Source organism: Dermacentor andersoni, chromosome 7, assembly GCF_023375885.2.
Source record: "Dermacentor andersoni chromosome 7, qqDerAnde1_hic_scaffold, whole genome shotgun sequence".
Lineage (NCBI taxonomy): Eukaryota > Metazoa > Arthropoda > Arachnida > Ixodida > Ixodidae > Dermacentor > Dermacentor andersoni.
The window spans coordinates 1390970-1414584 of NC_092820.1; the positions used below are offsets into that span (position 1 = coordinate 1390970).

General features: G+C 50.3%; 1 protein-coding gene across 5 annotated transcripts in view; it reads left to right on the plus strand.

The window, feature by feature from the left end:
* The first annotated feature begins 940 nt into the window (after positions 1-940).
* The window catches only part of LOC126535674 (uncharacterized), a 372872-nt gene continuing 350197 nt past the window's right edge, over positions 941-23615 (plus strand). For 4 of the 5 annotated variants that reach the window (XM_055073269.2, XM_050182479.3, XM_055073268.2 and 1 more), the window contains exons 1-2: positions 941-1238; positions 3212-3319. In XM_055073269.2, coding sequence (XP_054929244.1) covers positions 3247-3319 — 73 coding nt within the window. In that variant the 5' untranslated portion in view covers positions 941-1238; positions 3212-3246. Of the gene's footprint in view, positions 1239-1716; positions 1997-3211; positions 3320-23615 lie in introns of those variants that run through there. The other variant, XM_055073267.2, reaches the window with a different exon arrangement.

A 23615-nucleotide genomic window follows, 5' to 3' on the forward strand; every position in this document is an offset into this window, starting at 1 on the left:
CAGTGGTGTGACCGGCTTGCCAATTCGAAACTTGACAACCCATTTATTCTTCTGCGCCATATTTTGCGGAATTAATGAAGGTTCACTTCAGTTGGCAACAGCTCTGTTGGTGCATTACGGCATGTAGCACATGCAATTGTTCTTGAACTTCATCTTGCACAAACGATGTGTAAAAAACAGATAATCAAGCTTACTGGCCGCCACGAAGAAAGCAAGCAAATTCGCTACCGCCACGCCGCCTGCGGTTACTCCGATAGTCTTTGAGAAAATTCGCTGATGGCCGCGGGGTGGCGTGACAGTCTACGGAACTTACGAATGGGGTGCCTCGACGTAGCGGCGCGCTACATCGAGGCACCCTACCATCGCTTCTCTTAACAGCGCCACCGCATACTGCCTACGTCAGCAACTGCAGGAGGTGTGTACATATTTACGGCGATAAAAAAGGGAGTATTAAAAAGAGTTGGCAGCCACAAGGAGGTCGCGTGGCAATCAAAATCCTCCTCATTCACTCTACCTGTGCGCATCCACTGTGTGCTGTTTGCGGTCCGCCCAACTTGCGAAGCGCTCTGTGCAGCCTTCGACCACGCATTCATACTTGGGATGGTTAGTCGACGTAGGACGTGCCGCGAAGATAGGGCTGTGAGACTCCGCGATGTGCAGTTCAAGCAAGTACTCCGTCGGCAGTGCGATGCGGCACTGCGTGCACGTGAGATGGTGGCGGCTAGCGTAGTGACTCTCGAACTCGCGCACGCTGTCGAATTCCCGCGGGCATGCGCACCTCAGCGTCCCGCGGTGGCGGCGCTCAAGCGCACCGGGATCGCAGTCAGCGTCGAGAACGGTCACCTTGTGCCTTGCGGATCGCGCACTCAAATCCACGCCTTCAGTGAGCAGGATTCGCATTTGACCGCTCGAAAGCCGCAACGGCTCAACCGTCGTCCAGTCCATACTCGCGCGGGCTTGGTTCGCGGTACTGTGCCGAAGCTGACGTCCGGACCACTTGCATTAAGCTACCGCGCGATTACTGCCACAACTGCGAATGTTCAACTTCCTTTTATACCGTAAGCCACTAGGCTGCTGATGATGACTGCGGAACAACAGCGACCTGTCGTCAGAACAGCGCAGGAGCACTTTTGACCGCCGCACGTCGTCGTAGTCGCTGGCGAGGGCAGCCATTGCTATGAAGTCTTGTCGCCGATATTAGACGACAGTTGCGGACGTAACGGATCATTGTTCGCTAGGTGAGCGGATTTGAAGTTGATGCCGGCTAATTCGCGGACAGCTAATGAAGTGTGCTTAGCATGGTGGACACTTAGCAGGGTGGGCACTGATTTTGCGGCATGCACATCGCGTGCCCGTTTGTTTCCACCGTGCTTGTGCGTTTGGTGAGGCCGCTCGGCGCGGGTATCGCGAATGGTATCGCTCGCGCGTCTTGCGCAGCGCCGTTCGCGCGAATGCTTGGCTCAGTTGGTCGCGTGATGTCGAAACATGTCACCGCATTGAACGTACACGCCGCGCCGCACGCTCGTTCAAAGAGCTGTTTTTGTCTTGCACAAACAGCCCCCTTTCGTCAAGCCGTGCTGTCTTGTTAAAGAATGCGATACCTTATTGGCTCGCTTTGCCACAATGTCCCGTGTTTGCCTGTGTGTATTTTAACATTTCACAAATATTTATTTGGAACAAAAAGAATGAGGTGTTTGAGGACGTAACGCGGTTGCCGACTCTAGCGGTGGTCGCGTATACTACACTATGATATGCTGCGCTGTGCGCCCCGTCGCCATATTTGTCAATGTCATTACGCGAGAAAACGAAGCGCGAACCAAAGTTGAGCGTAGAATTTGGTGACGTTGACATGTCTGTTACAATCGCAGCGTTCCCGTGTCAGACGTGTGCTTAAATCTGTCAATTATGTTTCTAATGCAGTATAATCGCCAGGAGCAGCAGGCAAAGTAGTGGCAATGTGAAAACAGCGCTTTTTCAGTGCACTGGCAAGCTTGGTGTGAGGCTATATTTTTTTTTACATTACCTCAAGGGCTTGCTTGTCCCTCTGTGGTCTACCATTGCAGATCCACACACACGGGCTAATTATTGTGAAATGCTCGCCAATAAATGTGCATTAGTGTTTGTCAATGTCATTGCCATGGCATGTTGCACAATTGGCATTTCTCTTAGCTAATGTTCTAAAGAAACCTGGTGCCAGTGCTCGTTCAAAACCCAACAATATTGCACTGTTTTGTAGCATTCTGTTTCATCCCCTATTCTTTTCACCGTTTGTCATTGGCTCTGGCAGCACCAGAGCCACTTGACTATAGAAAGCAGGTGACTGGAAAACAAAGTCGATGTTATGAAATATGGTTGGTTTCGTACGCATACAGGCCATGCTGTAAGCACTTACATGAACTGTATGCGTAGAAGTTTCAGCTAAATGGAAGCAGCATTTGTTGCACTCGGACTGAACGGTGCAGTGTGCTGCAGTGAAAATCTGCTGCATCAAGCACAGCAGTATACAGTTGTGTTCTTCTGGGGGGCTATTGTGTTATTGTTCACCTAATGGACATGTCCACTTTGTCTGCTGCTGAAGTGCTTGCTGCTTGGCTGAGGTCGCTTGCCTCTCCTGATGCGTGCCGTAGCCGAGCCAATCAGAACTTCAGCAAACGAAATGGACATGTCCACTAGGTGGACACTTACAGAATAGCCCCCCTGCTCAACATTCAACACTCTCATTATGTTTGTTATTTGCTTTATTGCAGAACTATTGATTTCTTGTGGTGCTAAATGTTCCAAAGCTGAATTGCACTGCAACATGGGTTCAGCTCTTTTTTTTTTTTATCTTTTAAAGGCTGTTTTAAAGAAGCCTGTGGAATCAATTTGGTGGCAATGCAGTATTGAACCTTGTTACTGGCACACTTCACATTGCAATGTGTTTCACAATGAAGTGTAACACCGTTACCCACTTTCTCATTTCTTTTTTATCTGGGCCTGATTACTTTGGCTTGGACCTGGTTTATTTGACTTTACTTGAGGTGCCCTGATAGATATGTGAAACATGGGAATTGCAGCATATGCTTTTCACAGCAGATCATGAATTTCGCAGCAAAAAATGATTCTGCACATTCTGTCATCACAAAATGTTACTTAAGATCAAAGCATTTATGTTAAACATTTTTGTTCAGTGCTGTGCTCATTGTGGATAGTTAGCAGCTTTTTATTATAGGCAGGTTTTGACTGGAATTCAGTCGAGCATCCTGAATGATGGGACGGCCGTCGGGGACCAGCACAGATTCTGGCCGGTCATTGTCAGGTGGTCCTGACCCCAAGCAACGTAAGTAACATCTTATTTTGGTTACCTTGAAGGAAAGTTGGGTGAAGCTGCTAGGGCTCGTGGTATTCTTGCCATAAAGTTTTATTCCAAGATTACTGAAGAATTTGCTGGCATTAATGCAGGTATGCACAGCCATTGGGCCTCTTTACTTTATGGCATTTGAGAAGCTTATTGAAATGATTGAGACCAGCGACTGCTTTGAACATGAATGGTTTATTAAAGAAGTAGCACGTGCTTGTGAGAAGTAGCCATTCTCTTGCTCTTTGAGTGCCTTGATGACAAAATTTTACCGGCCCCTGCTCTCCCAACTTGCCCTGAGATAGGCTTTGGCAGGCTATTCTAAGCACCCTTCAAGAGGGTAGATGTTGATAGCTCTTCTGAGAAATACTTTGTTGCCTGTGCGAAGTAGACAAGTCCTTGTTATTCCATCGTGTCCCTAGTTACTTTTTTCAATTCGGCACATTTTCCAATATGTTCTTGGACGCTGGTCTTCAATTAACACCACACCGCCTTTGGACAGTGGTTTTGCTTGTCGCGACTTTGCTTCAACGTGAAGCAAAGTCGCGACAAGCAAAACCACTGTCCAAAGGCGGTGTGGTGTTAATTGAAGACCAGGGTCCAAAAACATTTTGGAAAATGCGCCGAATTCTTCGAAGTATGATTGACCCAGGAGGAACAAAAACAGTCGCAAATCGCACACCCAAGCTGCTTGAAAACGAGTTTGAAGGTCGGGAAGCTGACATGATAGACAAAATTAAACAGATATACGTAGAAACTGTTCCGACTGGGCAATTCACCAAACCCGTTTACGAAGGTCAGGACCAACCGGAACTGGACGCCCCCATAACCTTTGAAGAGGTTTATGCAGCGGCATACCCCTTCAGGAAAAACACGACCCCAGGGGTAGATCAGGTCACGAACGCAATGATTCACAATCTAAGTGACGACACGCTAAAGGGCTTGACCAAATTCTTTAACGACACGGTCTGGACAGAGGACGGCATCCTTTCAAAAGAATGGAAGGAAGCAAAAATTATTCTCATTTCTAAACCAGGTAAGCCTCGTAACATGAACAACCTTCGACCCATCTCCCTAACGTCGTGCGCTGGGAAACTCTTTGAAAAGGTTGTGCAGGTCCGCCTCTCGCACATCGCGGTCGCCCCAATTTCCAAAAACATGCCCCCAAGTAGCATCCCGGATGACGCAGAGCAAGGGTAAAGACCCTTCACAAATGTTTTGGCATGGGACCGGGAGTGTATTATACGGATGCCAGTCGAGCCAGCTCAGACACTTTCACGATAGTCTCTACATGCAACAACATAACAACGGCATCCTTCAAAACCACCTCGGCATGCGTGGCAGAGGCTGCAGCCATTGCCTTGGCCATTCAGGACGCCGAGCGCCAAACCAATTCGGCTGTCATATTATCTGACTCACAAGCGGCTTGCCGCCTGTTTCTACATGGAACGGCACCCAAATCAATAATCAAAATTTTAGGCACTCAACTAGAGGGTCACCACGCTATCGTATGGTGCCCGGCACACGAGGGACTGGAAGGAAACGCGAGGGCAGACCGTATTGCTCGAGGATTAAACATCCAAGCAACGGCATGGCCTAGCGACGACCTTCCACCGAATACTCGTGACATCCTCTTACAGCAAAGGCAGGAGCAGAGACGTTTTGGACATCCTCACTCTGATTTAAACAGCCAACAAGAGAGGGACTGGCATCGTATTCAGACGAATACATACCCCAACCTGCATCACTTACAAAGAACACACCCCACGAGGTTCACTGACGAGTGCCCGTGGTGCACAGACACACCCACACTAAAACACATCACATGGGAGTGTCCAGGAGGCCTCCGCACATAGACAGCCCCATATTACACCAACATCCACTAATGAGGAATAGGCAGTAGGAGGCATGACTTGCGGACGAGGGTTGGGAGAGCCAGTTGGTTCTTCTGGACCAATCCCAGTGAGCCGCTCGTGCCAGTGGGGCCCTGGAATAGGGGCTCCAACCATCGTGCCTTATTTTATTTATATGCAATAAAGTTTTACTCTCTCTCGCGCGACTTTGCTTTGACAGTAGCTCCTATTTTCTTTAGATATTTGTGATGCCATCTTTTCCACGAAGCTTTCACGAATTTGCATCTACTTTGCAGTGCTTCTTCTACATCTTCGTTGTATGGCCTTGTTTGTCTGTCTTGAAGCTGTTGTCGTCTGCCTATGATGTCTCCAGGTGTCAGTGGCATGGGCTCATTAGTGCTCGCCATACACGTAAGTTAATGGTCGATTGCTAATAAGTGCTCCTTCAGCTTCTACAATTGTGCATAGCTCCTCCACTGGAGTTGTTTTTCTTGAAATGATTTTTCACATTGAAGTCTTCAGGCTTCGTATGAGATGCGCGTAAAATCCTCCCCACTACGGGCTGCACTCGGCTGTCGTTCCATTGTATTTGGTGTACACTGCAGTAATCCTTCACCCGTTCTTGCCTAGCAGCTTCAAGCATTCCGTTGATTTCCGTCTCAGCCGTTGTAAAAAGTCCTGGCGTTGTCAGAGTAGGCTATGGCAGGCATACCCCGTCTTGCGGTGAATCGCCAGAAAGCTTGTAAAAAATTTAATGCCGACATGTGGTTAGTCATTTTAAAGTCTACACGTCTCGTTACCACGCAGGTAAAAATTACTACGTATTGTTTTACAATCTCGTATCTGTTTTTCGCATGAAGTGTTCTGGTGAAGTCAACTCTCGTGGCTTGAAATTGCCCCGATTCGTTGACTCTGTCCTTCAGAAGGGGAGACATAACTTGAGTGGCCGGTCTTGTGTTATGCCTCTTGCAGACCGTGTAGAACTATTTTCACAGCTTGCCGACTTTGCAATATCCAGTACTTAGCCGGCAGTTGCACTAGCATTGCTTCAACTCTGCCGTGTCATATTATTTGATGAACGTGACATATCAGTAGTTCTGTGAAATACCCGTCCTTTGGAAGTACAGTGACATGCCGGCTTGATTCTTGGCTGTAGTGCAAACATCCTTCCTGTCTTATGAGTCCTCTGTCGTCACAGTAGACTTCTTGTGCCCTTATTTTAAAGGATTTAGCCCTGAAATGAGCATTGCCACTTGTTTCCTTGAGTGGTACTTGTGTTCGTCGTATCCACTATATCTCTGCAGTTATAATCTCTTTTCCTGTTAACGGCCCCATGTTCTCTTCTTGCATGTTGTCTATGAATCTTAATACCCATGCCCATATGATGACTGCCGCCCATATGATGAATAATTTATTTACAAGATTAGCTTATTCTCTGTTCCTGTGCAGGTGTGACATTGCGCTTCGTGTTGATCGTCAATCTGCACATTCGTGTGAATCACGCTTGCCTGGTCTGGCTCCACGGTGGTAATCCATTCGGGTCCGTGCCACCATATTTTTTAGTTCATCAACGTCTTTGCTTATACCTTGTTGTGTGAGTAGAATGGCTGTATTGTCTTTACCTCTAATGAACGACGAACTCATTTGTAGTTTTTTTTTCTCTTACTTCTCTGACTCTGTTGGTAACAAATGTATCCCTTTTGCTTGTCCCTTTGATCCAATGAAGTACAATCATTGAGTCAGTCCAGCAAGCTGCTTCTTGAATTCTTTCAGTGAAGTGACTTTTGATGTAGTTGCTTAATTTTATTCTATCACCGCTGTCATTAGCTCATCTTGCTAAACTTAGCTCTTTGATTGGAGCGACGCGGCTTTTCGCTGTCAATAGCCTTGACTCTTTTGTTCAATCATTGTACACTACTACCAAGTATGCTGCCGCTCCTATGCTGTTGGACTCGCATCGGCAAACACATATGCAACTTGTATACTTGTACTATTTGATCCTTGCTTGGGTAGCAGCATCATAGAGTTTCTACAACCCCCTGCTCCTCTGCTTCAAACATCTGGTCCCTCCACTTATTACGTTCTTCTTTGGCGAGTGGATCATCCCATATGACCGTAGTGTTATAGGTTGACTCTGTTCTGGCCAAGCACTGGTGTGCATGGGCCTGTGAGGTCACTGAGGAAAAGAGATAAAAAGCAGCTAATACCACAGGGCTTTTTGAGTGCGTGGCTACATCGGAGTGGCGTCAGTCTTTTGCTTGCATATCACTGCTCTACAGGAGTGGACACAGCATGATGTCAGAAGTGGGATTGACCTCCCCTTCCTAGTTTCCAGTGCAGTGCTCACCATGCGTTCGGTCTGTGTGATGACAGCCACACCAGCGGCAGCCATCCTGCCACCGACGCTGTCCACCTTCGACCGGACTCCTGAACGGATTATGTCATTCGTTTGTTTGTGTGTAGCTCCACTGTTTGTGCACAATTTCCTGTCGTTTGTAGTATTTTATCGATTCATCATAATTTTCATCTGCAGATTACTGCAGCCCTTATATAGTAGATGCGGCCTTTCCGGTTAAAGATGCTAATAAATAATTATAAATAATTGAACTTTTGTCCCTTGCTCATGCTAGGTCTGAGGTGAACTGCTGACTTTTATTGAGCTCAGAAGCGATTCCACTCCAAAGCTCTTCGGCCAAACTTTCTCTTTTCCATCTTGGGTAGTTTAACTATTTTTAAAGGAAAGCTTTCCTTGTCTCTTCCTTCGACTTTCCCACCGCTGCTGCTGTCTGACACACTGTGTCGGGGGCTGGTTCAGAGTGTGTGTATACCGTAAAAACCTGTGTATGATACGAACCCGCATATAGTACGAGGTGAAATATTTAGGACTTGAAATGGAAAAAAAGTAAGTTTTATCCGCATGTAATACGAGTTAAGAAAACTCGAGGAAAACATTTATTTAACAATCCACTTGGATAGCGCGGCTGGCGAAGCACGCTTCAGCAGCCCAGTCGGCGTCACTGCAGGCTCACCTGAGCGTATCCAATCTGCGTAACACCGCTTGACCACGTCCTTGAACGGCTTGTTCACGCAAATATCTAAAGACTGCAGCTGAGATGTCATCCAACTCGGGATAGCGATGAGTTCAGTGCTGGATTCACGCAACAGCCTCTTCACTGAGTTGGCCAAATGGCAACGAAAGGCGTTCAGCACGAGGATAGACGGGAGCAACAACAGTGCGCCGGGCCGCCTACACCAGACGGACTTTATCCAGTCAAGCACAAGATTCTCGTTCATCCAGCCTTTCTCATGGAATCTCGCGACCACATTTATTGGCAGCTCCTCACCTTTAGGCACTGTCTTGCGCTTGAAGACGACATAGGGCGGAAGCTTGCGTCTATCTGCTGTGCACGACAACATGACAGTAACTTGCATTTTCTCGTTGCTAGTGGACCGGACATAAACTTGTTCAGTACCCTTTTCGTGCACAATGAGGGGCGATGGCATGTCCAGATAAACCGGCGTTTGGTCAGCATTGCAGATTTGCCGTATCTGGAAGTTCTTGGACTTGCGCAGTGAAATAATGTGGTGCTGGAAAGCCACAAGCAGCTCTTCGAATGATTCTGACAGCTTTTGTGAAATCAAAGTTTGGCGGCGTAAGGAAGAACCAGCACGGCACATGTAGCGATAAGTCCAGTGGTTGCTCGCTTTGAAGGCGGAGCTCGGTAGCCTTTTTCTCTTGCAAGCTCCTCAGCCTTTGGCTGCATAAGCACCATGCTCACAGCTAGATGTGCAGCTGGCTGTTGGCGTGCAAACTCAGTCAGGGCGAGTTTGATTTCCAGGAATGTCCCACTCTTTGGGCCGCGAAAGCTTCTTCGCGTTCCACTGCATGCTAAAAGGGCTTCTTTCTGTCGACGCCACCCGTGAATGCTTCCCTCGTTGACACCAAACTTTCTCCTGGCCGCACTGTGGCTGATGTCCTGTGTGGCTAAAATAACCTTTCTCTTGAAAGCGGCCGAGTACTGTTGTGGTCCGGACATCTCTCCTTCAATGTGGAATAAAAAAAGATGCACTTCGCGAAGTGTGGTTTGTACATGTGCTGCCAAGGTGCGCACTCAACAATAAATAAATGATGCTGTAGTCGCGCAGCAATAACGAAACCAAGCCGTAGCCACGCAGCAATAACGAAGTCAAGCCATAGCCAGGCAGCAATAACGAAACCAAAACTTCTAGCCTAAATATCTGACTGAAATTCTCGTTCGGATCCGTATATAGTACCAGGGTGTCTACCAACCGGGAAAACCGGGAATTCTCAGTGATTTTGAATAGACTGGAAATACTCAGGGAAAACTCGGGGAGCTTCTCCTTATATCAGGGAAAGTTGGCCATACTTCCATTGAAAGGAAACGAAACTCACGGAAATGCTGGCTCGCATAATACAGAGAGATCATAATGAATAGGTCTTTTGACGCTGTGTCATTTGCTGGAGGACTTGCCAGTGTACAGTCGACGACCGACTTTCAGGACGCCCAATAATTCGGACGGCTTCGTGGCTTCACCATGTACCCCATAGAGATAATGCATACAAATGTCTGAAATTTCGAATGCAAGAACCCTCCGCCGTCCGATTTTCTGGACTTTTTGCTGTGACCGCAGGCCCGAAAATGGCATTAATAAAAGCCACCACTGTCGCCGTTTTGATTACCTTGCCACTGCGGTAAACGCTAGGCCTAGATGCTTCAACGTTCGCTATTAGGTTTCTTGCCGTTCAGCCCCGTGTTTTTCATTGAAAGAATTCGCCAGTGTAAGCAATGGCACCGACTCTGTCTTTGTGGTCCGATTCGCTTCGAAGCTCGGAAAGCCCGGCGCGTTACATAATGCTGGTTCCCAAAAGTCAGTTTCGCCTCAATACAGAAAATTTACGCGGTGAAGCATACACAAAGGTCTTGCGGCGAAGCATAACAAGCGTGGTAAGGGGCAATTGTCATGGGACACAGTTTCCTTTCCTTAATTATACAAGCGTCCACCCGCCATCTCCCGTCACAGTACGAGCACCAATATGTCCAGCAAGTGTACTGGTACGTCTTTTTGGATGTGCCTGTGGCAATTTGAGCCCTTAACGGCAGTAAACGACATGCATTCATTTTTTTCGAACTGCCCGATTTTACGGACATTTTTGCGGCTCCTAGGGAGTCCAAAAAATCGGACGTTGACTGCACAACTGACGAAGAGGTCTGTGGGGTGAGCGCGCAGTGGAAGGAGGACGAGAAAACCTGCGCATTGAGGAATTAACGGGAAAGGAAGCGTGCTGCCGCTTCTTTCAAGGAGCTTGAGCTCGAAAGACTAGGTGTTGTCTGACGCCAAGAAGCAGGTGCCCTCATCCAAACCAAATTGCAACACTGAGGCTTTGCTGAGAGTACGTCAGGACAGTTGAGGTTGACCCGCCAGCTGTTGAGAGAGAATCTCAATTGTGACAAAGTTCGGGTCTCATACCACTGAGCTTGCCATCAATTGATAGAAATAGCTCATATTTGAAAATATTTGCTTCTGTATGCACTCCTTTCTGTTTCGTTTTTGAGATTCTCCTTTCTCTTTTGAGATTCTTTTGAATTTTCGCTGTGCATTTACTAATCCCTTCCTTTTATTCTCTTATTGAGTAACTCTTTTTGAGGCAGTGTGTCAGTACCCCCCTCTTAAGAAAAAGCATCGACCCGATGCTGCAAACAAATGAAAGTAGTAAAGAAAAGCACTCGTAGCAAAGAAAACAACAAAATAAGGAAAGTTCGTCAGCGTCCGTAAAAGGGTTTAAGACGCACCACATAGACCACTTCAGGTCGTGCGCGGCGCCGCTGTGAATGCGAAATGCCGTCTGGCACGACCTCATAGTCCAGTGCGCCAATACATCGGATGATCTTGTAGGGTCCGAAATAGCGTCACAAAAGCTTTTTGCTGAGTCCTCGTCGTCGTATCGGGGTCCATACCCAAACACGGTCGCCGGGCTGGTACTCGACGAAGCGTCGTCGGAGGTTGTAGTGTCGGCAGTCGGTACGCTGCTGGTTCTTGATCCGTAGGCGGGCGAGCTGTCGGGCTTCTTCGGTGCGCTGGAGATAGGTACCGACATCAAGATTCTATTCGTCAGTGATGTGCGGCAGCATAGCGTCGAGCGTCATCGTCGGGTTCCTGCCGTAAACCAGCTTAAACGGTGTGATCTGTGTTGTTTCTTGCACCGCCGTGTTGTAAGCGAATGTTACGTACGCAGGACGTCATCCCAGGTCTTGTGTTCAACGTCGATGTACATTGCTAGCATGTCGGCGAGTGTCTTGTTCAGGCGCTCTGTGAGACCATTCGTCTGCGGGTGGTAGGCAGTTGTCCTTCTGTGGCTTGGCTGGCTGTATTGCAGAATGGCTTGGGTGAGCTCTGCTGTAAAAGCCGTTCCTCTGTCGGTGATGAGGACTTCTGGAGCACCATGTCGCAGCAGGATGTTCTCGACGAAAAATTTCGCCACTTCGGCTGCTCTGCCTTTCGGTAGAGCTTTAGTTTCAGCGAAGCGGGTGAGATAGTCCATCGCCACGACGATCCACTTATTTCCGGAAGTTGATGTCGGAAATGGTCCCAGTAAGTCCATCCCGATCTGCTGAAAAGGTCGGTAAGGAGGCTTGATTGGCTAAAGTAATCCCGCTGGTCTTGTCAATGGTGTCTTGCGTCGCTGAGTCTCGACATGTCTTAACGTAACGGGGAACATTGGCGGTTAGGCGCGGCCAGTAATATCTTTCTTGTGTCCTCGATAGCGTCCGGGAGAAACCGAGGTGCCCAGCGGTCGGATCGTCATGTAGGGCGTGCAGTACTTCTGGATGCAGCGCCGACGGAACAACAAGAAGGTAGTTGGCACGGACTAGTGAGAAGTTCTTCTTCGCGAGTAGGTTGTTTTGAAGCATGAACGAAGACAATCCACACTTAAATGCCCTAGGGACAACGTCGGTGTGCCCTTCCAAATACTCGACTAGGGCTTTTAGCTCCGGGTCCCCTCGTTCGGCGAAGTCTTCCGTGCTTATTATTCCAAGGAAGGCGTCGTCGTCCTCGTCATCTTGCGGCGGTGCGTCAGTGGGGGCGCGTGATAGGCAGTTGGCATCTGAGTGTTTTCGTCCGGACTTGTATGTTACAGTAATGTCGTATTCTTGTAGCCTGAGGCTCCACCGTGCCAGTCGTCCTGAAGGGTCCTTTAAGTTAGCTAGCCAACACACCCCGTGATGGTTGCTGACTGTTGTGTCGGCAGCGGCAGGCAAGTGGGGGCCCCCGGCCAGCGAACGCGCGGCGACCGCCGACGCAGTGAAGGAGACACGGAGCTAACTGCTCCCGATGAAAACCGGAACGAAGACTCAGCCGACCCGCGGCCGTTTATTACTAATAAAGGCTTCACACGCCAGATGACACTCCCGATTGGTCCAAGCTCGTCACATGACAGAAGGGGGGGTGCGCCATCTAGCTAAACAACTACAAAACATACATGTATGATGACACAGAGATCTGACAGGGGGCGACACTATACTACATCATCCCCCCCCTGGAAACAAAGCAAGCATACAGTGAAACTCGCACACAAGACGCGCACTTAAGTCCAAAGGCAATTTCAGTTCGTTCCCTCCACGTTCACACACGCACACCAGTCGCACAAAAAGCACGCACTTAAGTCCACAACAAATTCAGTCCGTCCCCGCCCAAGTTCACATACACGTGCACCAGTCTTGGGCACCAAAACACAGGCAGTCACTCAAAGTCTGACAAAGAACACGGCACAAAACTCACTGCACCGCAACAAGGAGCACATTTTATACCTGTGTTAATGAAACGTGGACTGTCTCCTAAATGTCACAACGAGGCTCCTAGCCGTGGCATTTCGAAGACGGCAATACGCTCTACACTACAGAAAAATCATCGAGCCACAGAGGCCGTTTCTGTCACGATGAGGACGCGTGCGTACCTCAGAAGCACTTTGGGGGTTGCGACGCGTAGCGGTCGACTTTGAAGACCCAGTCGTCCCACTACTATTTCCCTCCCCCTGGTTGGACAATTCAATGTGGTTGCCGCTCAAAGCTGGAGAGGGTTGACCAGGAAGCTCCCCTCGAAGTCCCAACAAGTCCTGGGAGGCTACCGATTCCCCCACGGAATCACAGACGACTGCTGACTGTGCAGACTCGGAAGTGATACAGTCAGACGCACTACATAACTGATGCCTATGAAAGGACGATGTCACGACAGACGAGTCATCGGAATGACTATCCAGGTTTTAATATGAGTACAAAAAGTCTCTATCACTTGTACACAATGTACTATCTGCTGAATCCTTTATCACTAGGGTTAACATGCCACGTCTTCCCATCACTGAGTAGAAAAGTAGATGGTCATATCTGGGCCTTGACTTTACGAGGTTTACTGTACTTAAAGAATCCTTTCCTGTTAAATCTTATTCTGACGGTTTCTCCCACCTTGATACGAGTTGCCTGAGCACCTCTACGTTTGTCTACGTACTGTTTAGTCTGCGACTGTTTCTGCAAGACCCTTTCTTGAACTTGAGGCACAAGACTGTCTTGTTCTCGTAGATCTACATAGAGCCGCATGGTTCCATCCTTCTTGCGCACCACCACGATTGGAGACATCCACTCAGCAGCCTCGACGCGCTCGATGACGTTGCAGTCCTCGAGACGTCGCAATTCATGTGTGACCTGGTCACGGAGAGCCAGGGGTAGTCGGCGCAACTTTGAAGATACTGGTTTCGCATCTTGCTGCCGATGAATTCGGTGCACAAAGTTGTTGAGACCCAACTCGTCACTGGAAAGGTGATCAAAACCCGGAGGCACACCTGTGGGGCTCTGTACTAAAGGAAGCGATGGTAGACGACATGTCAGCGACGTACCGTCGATCTGTATGCCCAAGCGTTGGATGGCATCTAAACCCAGCAGTGATGTTCCTGTAGTCGTTACGTGGAACGTGACGGAGCATGACCTTTGGAAATACTGGACAGTGGCTTGAAACAGGCCTTGAATGTCGATGCGTTGCTTGGAGAAATTTTTCAACTCCACTGTTGTTTGTGACAGTCTGTGCTGTCGACCAAAGTGCTTTCCAAAATCTTCGGCCATCATAAATGAGACAGACACTCCCGTATCCACCGGCAGTCGCATGGAGACGCCGTTCACTACGACCGGAACTTGTAAATCATTTTTAGTTTTCAAAGTGCTCACCGTCAAGACAGACGCGGATGGCTGTCATGCGGAAGTTGACGAGGACCGCGTCTCTGCGGAAGAGACGTGCTGAACAGTACGGGTTCTTCGGCATACTGATGCAAAATGGCCCAACGTGTGGCAGGCGTTGCACCGCCGGTTCCTTGCTGGACAATTCCTGTACGTTGCAATATGTTTCGTGCTGCCACACCGATCGCATGCACCACGGTTCCCGGAAGAGCCATGTGCGAAATGTCGGTCGTCTTGGAGGCTTCCCGGAAGAAGTCGGTCGTCTTGGTGGCTTCTCGGAAGAAGTCTGTCGTCTTGGCGGCTTCTCGGAAGAAGTCGGTCGTCTTGGCGGCTTCTCGGAAGAAGTCGGTGGTCTTGGCGGCTTCTCGGAAGAAGTCGGTCGTCTTGGCGGCTTCTCGGAAGAAGTCGGTCGTCTTGGCGGCTCCCTGGGAGAAGTCGGCCACCTTGGTTCGTCGACGGAGCGCCAAGTTGAGCTGCCTCGATTCTTTGTATTTTTGCAGAGTCGAACGCGCGGTTCGCTCGATGCAGGGCTTCTAGAACGCGTCCAATTTCTTCTGCCTTGTCCAGGGACAAGGTTTCGCCATGGGCCAGCAACTTTTCGCGAACGCTGACGTTCGCTACCCCGTGTATTATTTGGTCTCGGACGCGCTCGTCGTAGGTTGTGGCGAAGTTGCACTGTACTACCTTCTTCAATGCGGTCACGAATTCCAGGAATCCTTCTCCCTCGAACTGCCTTCGACTGGTGAATTCGTGCCTCTCTGCCAGAACATTTGTTGATGCGGCGAACACCCGGTCAAGCCGCTGCAAGAGTTTCTGGAACTCTGACGCTGGCGGGACCGCATCACTTGACGATGACGCTGCGCCGGTCGACTGCCTTGCTGCTTCGCTTGACGCTGACGCTCTGCCGGTTAACTGTCCTTCTGCTTCCTGCTCCTCGTCTGCAAAGTACTTCCGTTGTCCCTCACGCCCGAGAGCGCTGACGAGCGCGGATGCTCGTCGCGCGTCCGTCCAGTTGCCACCGCCGGCCGCTTCGAGGTGGGCCTGAAAAATTTTTTTCCATCGATACTATGGAATTAACGGTGGCCCGGGCACTTCAAGAAAATGGGAAGGTTCGCCGTAAAAGACGCCATGCCCGGTAGCGTGCGGGAGACAGTGCAGAAAACAAGCCGGAGCTCGCAGCAGGAATGGGGCAAGAAAGAACAAAGGAGCGAGAAGGCCTAGGCTCGGAAGCCTCGCGACGCCAAGTGCGTCGGTGGCGTTTGCAGGCCGTGCCGACACAGAAAGGGACGCTTCACTTACGAAGCTCGTTAGTTTCCCGGGGCTTCGGTCGGAACCGTTGCGGGAATCCCATCCTCGTCGCCAAAAGATGTGTCGGCAGCGGCAGGCAAGTGGGGGCCCCCGGCCAGCGAACGCGCGGCGACCGCGGACACAGTGAAGGAGACACTGAGCTAACTGCTCCTGATGAAAACCGGAACGAAGACTCAGCCGACCCGCGGCCATTTATTACTAATAAAGGCTTCACACACCAGATGACACCTCCCGATTGGTCCAAGCTCGTCACATGACAGAAGGGGGGTGCGCCATCTAGCTAAACAACTACAAAACATACATGTATGATGACACAGAGATCTGACAGGGGGCGACACTATACTACACTGACCACTTTGAATGGCCTGCCATATAGGTAAGGGCGAAATTTCGCTGTAGCCCAAACTTTGGCGAGAAATTCCTTTTTCGTTGTAGAATAATTGCCTTCCACTTTTGACAGTGACCGGCTAGCATAAGATATCGCCCGTTTAAGTCCGTCTTTCCTCTGGACTAGGACGGCACTGAGGCCTAGGCTACTGGCGTCAGTGTGGATTTCGGTATCGGCGTTCTCGTCGAAGTGTGAAAGTACTGGCGGCAACTGCATGCGTCGTTTGAGTTCTTGAAATGCATCGGCCTGTGGCGTTTCCCACTTGAACTCGACACCACATTTGGTTAGATGCGTGAGCGGCTCCGTGATGCGTGAAAAGTCCTTGGCAAAGCGCCTGTAGTAGGCACACATGCCAATGAATCTACGCACTGCCTTCTTGTCGATGGGCTGCGGGAACTTTGCGATGGCAGCTGTCTTGTGCGGGTCGGGGCGGACTGCAGATTTCCTGATGACGTGACCTAGAAACAGAAGCTCGCCATAAGCGAAGCGGCACTTTTCCGGCTTCATAGTAAGCCCTGATGACCTGATGGCCTCTAGTACTGTTGCAAGCCGCCTAAGGTGATCGTCAAAATTTTGGCAAAGACAACGATGTCATCCAAGTAAACAAGACAGGTCTGCCACTTCAATCCTGCTAAAACTGTGTCCATCACGCGCTGGAACGTTGCAAGCGCCGAACACAGTCCAAATGGCATTACCTTGAACTCGTAGAGGGCGTCTGGGGTGATGAAGGCAGTCTTTTCGCGATCTCTCTAATCGACTTCTATTTGCCAATAGCCCGACTTGAGGTCCATCGACGAGAAGTATTTAGCGTTGCAGAGCCGATCCAATGCGTTGTCTATCTGTGGGAGGGGGTATACGTCCTTCGTGATCTTGTTCAGATCACGATAATCGACGCAGAAACGTAGGGTTCCGTCCTTTTTCTTCGGCAAGACTACAGGAGATGCCCACGGGCTTTTTGACAGCTGGATGATGTCATCGCGCAGAATTTCGTCGACTTGGTGCTTTATAGCCTCACGTTCTCGCGTAGTAACTCGATAAGGGCTCTGGCGGAGAGGTCGAGCACTCTTCGGTTAATATGCGATGTTTTGCGACTGGCGTTTGTCAAATCCTTGATGACGTCGAAAAGCACTCTTGGTATTGTCGAAGTAAACTTCTTAGCTGTTGCTTAATCATGTGGAGACTTGGATTTATGTCGAAGTTCGGTTCGGGAACTACGGTCGTCAGTGTAAATGCGGCAGAATCCGAAAGGAAAAACGCATTGCTGGTTTCCTGAATTTTTTCGATGTATGCGATTGCCGTGCCCTTGTTGATGTGCTTGAACTCTTGGCTGTAGTTTGTCAGCAACTCTTTCGTGTTTCCTCTGTGCAGTCAAGCGATGCCTCTTGCGATGCAAATTTCACGGTCTAGCAGTAGACGTTGGTCGCCTTCGATGACGCCTTCTACGTCAGCGGGGGTTTAGGTGCCGACCGAAATAATGCTGGAGCGAGGCGGATGCTCACTTGATCTTCGAGCACACTCAAGGCGTGGTGACTACGAGGGCTCTCCGGCGGTATAGCTTGATCTTCCTGCAGGGTTATTTTCCTCGACTTCAGGTCGATGATTGCGCAGTGTTCGTTCAAGAAGTCCATGCCGAGAATGACGTTTAGTGAACACTGTTGGAGGATAACCTAGGTGGCAGGGTAAGTCCGGTCGTGAATGGTAATTCGTGCGATGTACATTCCAGTCAGCGTTATGAGGTGTCTGTTGCAGCTTCGACGGGGCGGCCGGACGAAAGGTTTACAGCATGAGGCCTAAACGGTTGGGGCGCGCAGCGCAGCAAGAAAGAGCCGGACTGCTTCAGTCGGGGACCAGACAAAGAATGAATGTTTATTTCTGCGGAGGCAACTTACAGCGTTTGGCACTGAGTGGCACCCTGATGTAAATGACCCAAAACCGGAACCAGAAGTTAACACAGGATACCACATCACCTCTCCCTTGAAAGGAAAAATGCTCTACTCGTTCTCCTCGCAACAAAAGTAAAAAAACACATGTTAGCACTCTAGCACACATGTTTAGTGATGACATCTTTACACAATAGAATATGACATCTTTGCCTTCCCCATTTCAGAAAAACGCACAACATGAAAACTGAATACGAACTATTGCACTCCAGTTCTGCAGAGTATCAGTACCCGTCTTGGGAAGACGATGAGATGCAGCCTTGCACACACAGATCACGCGTGAAAAAAAAATTCACAAAGTACAAAAGTAGACAGTACAAATATCTGTGTGCCCCCTGGGACAGCACTGATGGGTGGCTCATTCGCCCTGAGCCTGACTCGAGACAGTCTCTGTGGCTGTCGTGAATTGGAGATTGTGCATGCAAGCACTTTACACTCCATAGTCCCCCCTTCAGAACGCTAACGACTTTTAATGTTAAATAAAAGCTTTTTGGCATGAAAGACAAATTCCTATGGCGGTCAGCACCGTAGTAATGATGTGCGTACTGCACGATTACGCTACAAGAAGCGTAAGGTATCCCCTATACCAGTAGTAACTGGAAGAAAAGGTGGGAGACAATCATCAAGGGAAGGGTAGTCACTGGAGTGACTCTTTTCGGTGAATTTTCCAAGAAAATCCTGTAGTGCAGGGCATTTCACAAGCTTGGACACATTCCATCGTTTGCCATTTTCAAGCGTGAAAGTATTGCAAACTACCCTACGGTAAATCTTAAATGGTCCCGAGTATTTAGGATCGGACTTTCTCGAGTTACGTACTCGGACAAGGTCTCCTGGACGAAATTGAGGGCATTTTGATGCACGTCGACGGTCCACGTACGTCTTAACACTTTTGCCGTAAGAGCCGAATTCGCATGCAATCACCTCCTTAATAGTCTGGAAGGTATACTCGGTATCCTGATCCCAGACAAATGGTAGTCCTTGCTTTAGCAGTTTCCTAAGCGGCTCTTCCAATTCATCGTACTGCGGGATCAGTTTAGCGTAGTATCGCGTGACAGCGAGAAATGAATGCAGCGACTTCTTGTCAATTGGCTGCGGTGCCTCAACAACTGACTAAACTTTGTTTCCCAGGGGCGAAATACCTTTTGCAGCACAGACTTTCTCACGGAGAACCTGAGGTTGAGGACGCAGTTTCGTCGAGACTGGTTGCATTGAAGCTCGAAGATGAACATTGTGGATGAAGTCCTTTACAAGTCCCGATTGTCCTGAGTACGGCTGAGTGAACTCTGAGGGAGCGTTGTGTGGGAGAGACGGAAACTGAATGCTTGGGTCAGCTGGAACTCCTGACACTTGTTCGCATGCAGCGAAAACAAGCTGCATACGAGCAGGGGACTGTCGATGCATTCAGTTCCTCGAACAGCAAACTGAAGCGAAAGTGTCCCACTTTTTTGCACGCACGGCAGGAAACGTGCTTGGCTGGACAGCCTGGATCAGATGCGATGTGGTGAAGTGAACCACATCAGTAGCAATGGCCCGCAATGTCTCGACTGGCTTCGCGTAGTTCGGGCCGCGCGCCATGTTGGCTGGCCTCCCCAGGACGCGACTTTCCGCCATGCCGCCGAGCGCCATTTTGAAGCCACCGGGTCGAGGGAGAAGGGTGGCGGGAACCGCCATCTTGCGCGCCCGGGCGAGGAAGGTGAAGGCTGTCGAGGCCATCTTGGCGTTGCGTCGAGACGCGCTGAACAGATGAGCTGTTAAAGACTTGAAGTTCTTTGTGAACTTGCTGTAAGCTTCGTCCGATTTCCTGAACCTTCTTGAGCGTGAGGGACGCTCCTTCGTAGAGTAACCTTTCTCTAATTTTTGTTGATGCGATGCCTTGGAGGATTTGGTCGCGAAGGGACTCGTCGTTCCAAGTGTTGAACGCACAAGCAGGCGCTAGCCTTTGTAGCACGGTGACGAAGTCCTGAAAGGTTTGTCTGGGTAGTTGCTACCTTTCCCGGAAGATAATAGGGTGCACCAGGGGATTGGTGCTTTCTTCGTAGTGCTGGTCGAAGATGCGGAGAACGTCTTCGAACGTAGTAGCCGTCTGGTCCGTTTGTGACGCGAGGTCGTAGTAGAGACGCTGCCCCTCGAAGCCTAAGTTACTCAGTAAAATGGCCTTCTTCCTCTCGCCTTGTAGTGCCTCGCCTCCGGTTGCCTCGAGAAACGTGCAAAAGTACCGTTTCCATGTGAGCCACGGTACCGCAGAGTACCGCGTAGCGGCAGGAAAGGCGGCTTGGGGGTATGAACGCCATGCTGGGCAGCGAGAACAAAGGCGGGGGAGTTGCGGTTGACGGTGGAGACGTAGTTGTGGCGTCTTGCATGCCGGAAGCAGGAGGAGGAGCAGAAGTACGGCAAGGGCACGTAGGAAGCAGAGTAATGGTTTACCTCGTCGCCAGTTTGTTGTAGCTTCGACGGGGCGACCGGACGAAAAATTTATGGCATGAGGCCTAAACGGCCGGGGCGCGCAGAGCCGCAAGAAAGAGCCGGACTGCTTCAGTCGGGGACCAGACAAAGAATGAATGTTTATTTCTGCGGAGGCAACTTACAGCGTTTGGCGCTGAGTGGCGCCCTGATGTAAACGACCCAAAACCGAAACCAGAAGTTAACACAGGATACCACAGTGTCCCCCAGCTGTCTGAATCTGAGGGCCTTCCCATGTAGTCATAACTTTCTTGAACAGCGCTGCGATGTGTCCACTCATGACGGAATAATCAGCCCCTGTGTCCACTAAGGCGGTAACTGCATGGCCGTCAAGAAGCACGTCAAGGTCGGTGGTTCTTTGTGTGGCGTTGCAATTAGGTCTTGGCGTCGGATCATGGCTGCATCGTGTTGAACTGAAGCTGGAATGTTGCATCGTCAAGTCGTCTTTCGTTGGTGTAGTCTTGGCTTCCGGACTTCGTCGGGATGGCGGCGTGTCGTTATTATGTCGTCGAGGTGGCCTCTTCGTCGGTTCGACGCACAGCAACCGCACCTCCATCGGTTGCTGCTTTTAGTTTTCTGGATATGGGCTCGCAGAGCGGCCCCGGGCTTGGCCGGTGTATGGTCGGCGCTGCGGCAACAGGTAGCGGCCTGGTGATGGCGAACGGGACGGTCGTCGAGGGCTCCACTGAGTGGAGGCGAGGTAGTCAGCGATATCGTAAGGGCGCTCGTCAATCCGTCATCGCGGCGCATTAACGGCGAACCTTAGGAGTCCCATCTCCCGGCATGGGCATCGGCGGTAGATGTGTCCGGCTTCTCCGCAGTGATAGCAAAGCGGGCTGTGGTCGGGGGCGCGCCAAACGTCGGTCTTCCTTGGAACGCCGCGTGAGGTGACGGCTTGGCGTGCTGTCGGCGGGGGTGGTGGTGGACAACGGAACTGTGTCGTCACTGGGCCGTGCCATGGGCGCGGAGGGGGAATGTGACGGTGGGCTACAGCGGCATAAGTCATCACTTGAGGCTGCGGCGATTCAGGGTCTACTCCGAGTTGTTGTTGGAGCTCCTTACGTACGGCGTCGGCAATTGAAGCCACTTGAGGCTGTGATGAAGGCAACAGCTTCTGCAGTTCCTCCCGCACAACCGCTCGGATAGTCTCACGCAGGTCGTCGGTGGCCAGTGACGCAACTCCGGTGTAGTTTGTCGAGTTCGTGCGGGGTTTGAATTGCCGGTTCCACATTTCCAGTGTCTTCTCGATGCTAGTGGCCTCGTGAAGAAGCTCGTCGATGGTCTTCGGTGGGCTTCATGCCATTCCGGCGAAAAGTTCCTCCTTTACACCACGCATCAGTAGGCGGACTTTCTTCTCGGACATTTCCAGGTGAGCGTGGCGGAATAGGCGGCTCATTTCTTCTGTAAAGGTCGCGGTGGTTTCATTAGGCAGCTGAACTCGGGTTTCTAGTAGTGCTTGGGCTCGTTCCTGGCGTACGACGCATGTGAAGGTCTGCAGGAAGCCGCTTCGGAACAGGTCCCACGTCGTTAAGGTGGCTTCTCGGTTCTCAACCCACGTCCTGGCAGCGTCTTCCAATGCGAAGAAGACATGTCGCAGTTTGTCGTCGCTGTTCCAGCTGGTAAATGCAGCGACCCTCTCATACTTCTCAAGCCAGGTTTCCGGGTCCTCGGAACATTGAACCGGGGAACGTCGGAGGCTCCCTGGGCTGCTGCAGCACGACGGGGGACGCTGGGGCTGCCATTGGGGTGGACTTGGTGGCGATCTTCCTGGTTGTCTGAGGCAAAAGTCCGTGCTCCCGGGGCAGTTGCTGAAGACGGCGGCTTGCTCGATGGTCTGGGACTACGTTGGTGATGTCTTTCACGTTCGGGCTTGGGTCACGGCTTGTCAGGGGCGTCTGGTACATGAACGAAAAGCACCTCCACCAGATGTCACGTGGTGGTGACGTTGAAGAACACATTAGCAATACTGTTAGAGACAAAACTAACCTTTATTGGGCGAACCTGTGCCCACAAAAAGAGGCTACACTTATAGCACTACGATAGCGGCGAACACGGTCGGCGATCGTCGAAAATCTGATCAGCGTGTCAAGCGCGTTGGCTTTTATACAGCAGTCGTCGAATGTTCCAGACTAATCGTTGGGACCCGCGTGCCTTCAACAAAGTTCTACACCATTCGCGTCACGCGATGAAATCAGATAAGACAAGGTTCGGCGACAACAGACATGCAGGTGCGTCCCGCGCCGTGCGATAACATTTGTTAGGCGGTGAAACGTGTCGCCCGATAAAGAGAAGCACACGTGTCAATATAGTTCCACATCACTCAGGGAATTTTGCAAAGGCACTCGGGGAAAACCTGTAAAACTCAGGGAATTTGGAAACATCAACTTGGTAGACACCCTGGTACTCACGACTGCTTAGAAGAATATGTCTTTCTGTAGGCCTCCAGTACCTTCTACTCGTTCTTCAATATTGTGGACAACGCCGAGAGGGGCACGCTGTGCCTTTAAGCAACTCGGTCTTGTAACATGTGTTCTTACCCACTTCTTGGATCAAGCAGAACTTCTGCTGCAGCGTTAAAGTCTTAAACTTTGGCATCTTCACGCACTGGCACTTCTGCACAGTTCAGGGGAAATGAAGAACACAGTGCTAGGCGCAACATCCCTAACTACCGCACATGAAGAAACAGTGCAGACTGGCGTTGTGCACGCACACGTCGCCGCAGGCACGGAGAGAGAATGGGCATACGGCAGCCGATGGCAGCGGCATGGAACACGCGCTTACGCTGCGACTGTGAGGAGCGTGCGGAGTGGGGGACGAGAGCATGTGACAGAAGCCGATATGCCTGCTGCATTGCAGTGAAGCATGTCTTTTCCTATGCAGGTGTGCGTTTCGGCGGTGCGTGGGGCGTACCGTGTACTTTTTATTTGTGCTAGCAGTACTACAGGTCAGGCGCTTCGTCTATATGTAATTTCGATTGCTATGTGGCGTCACGGGGGACATGAACAACATCAGTTCTTAGCTGTACGGACAACAGGCCTGGCTCTTTGAGAGCAATAGTGTACATCACATTCGAAAGCTGTTGCAAGA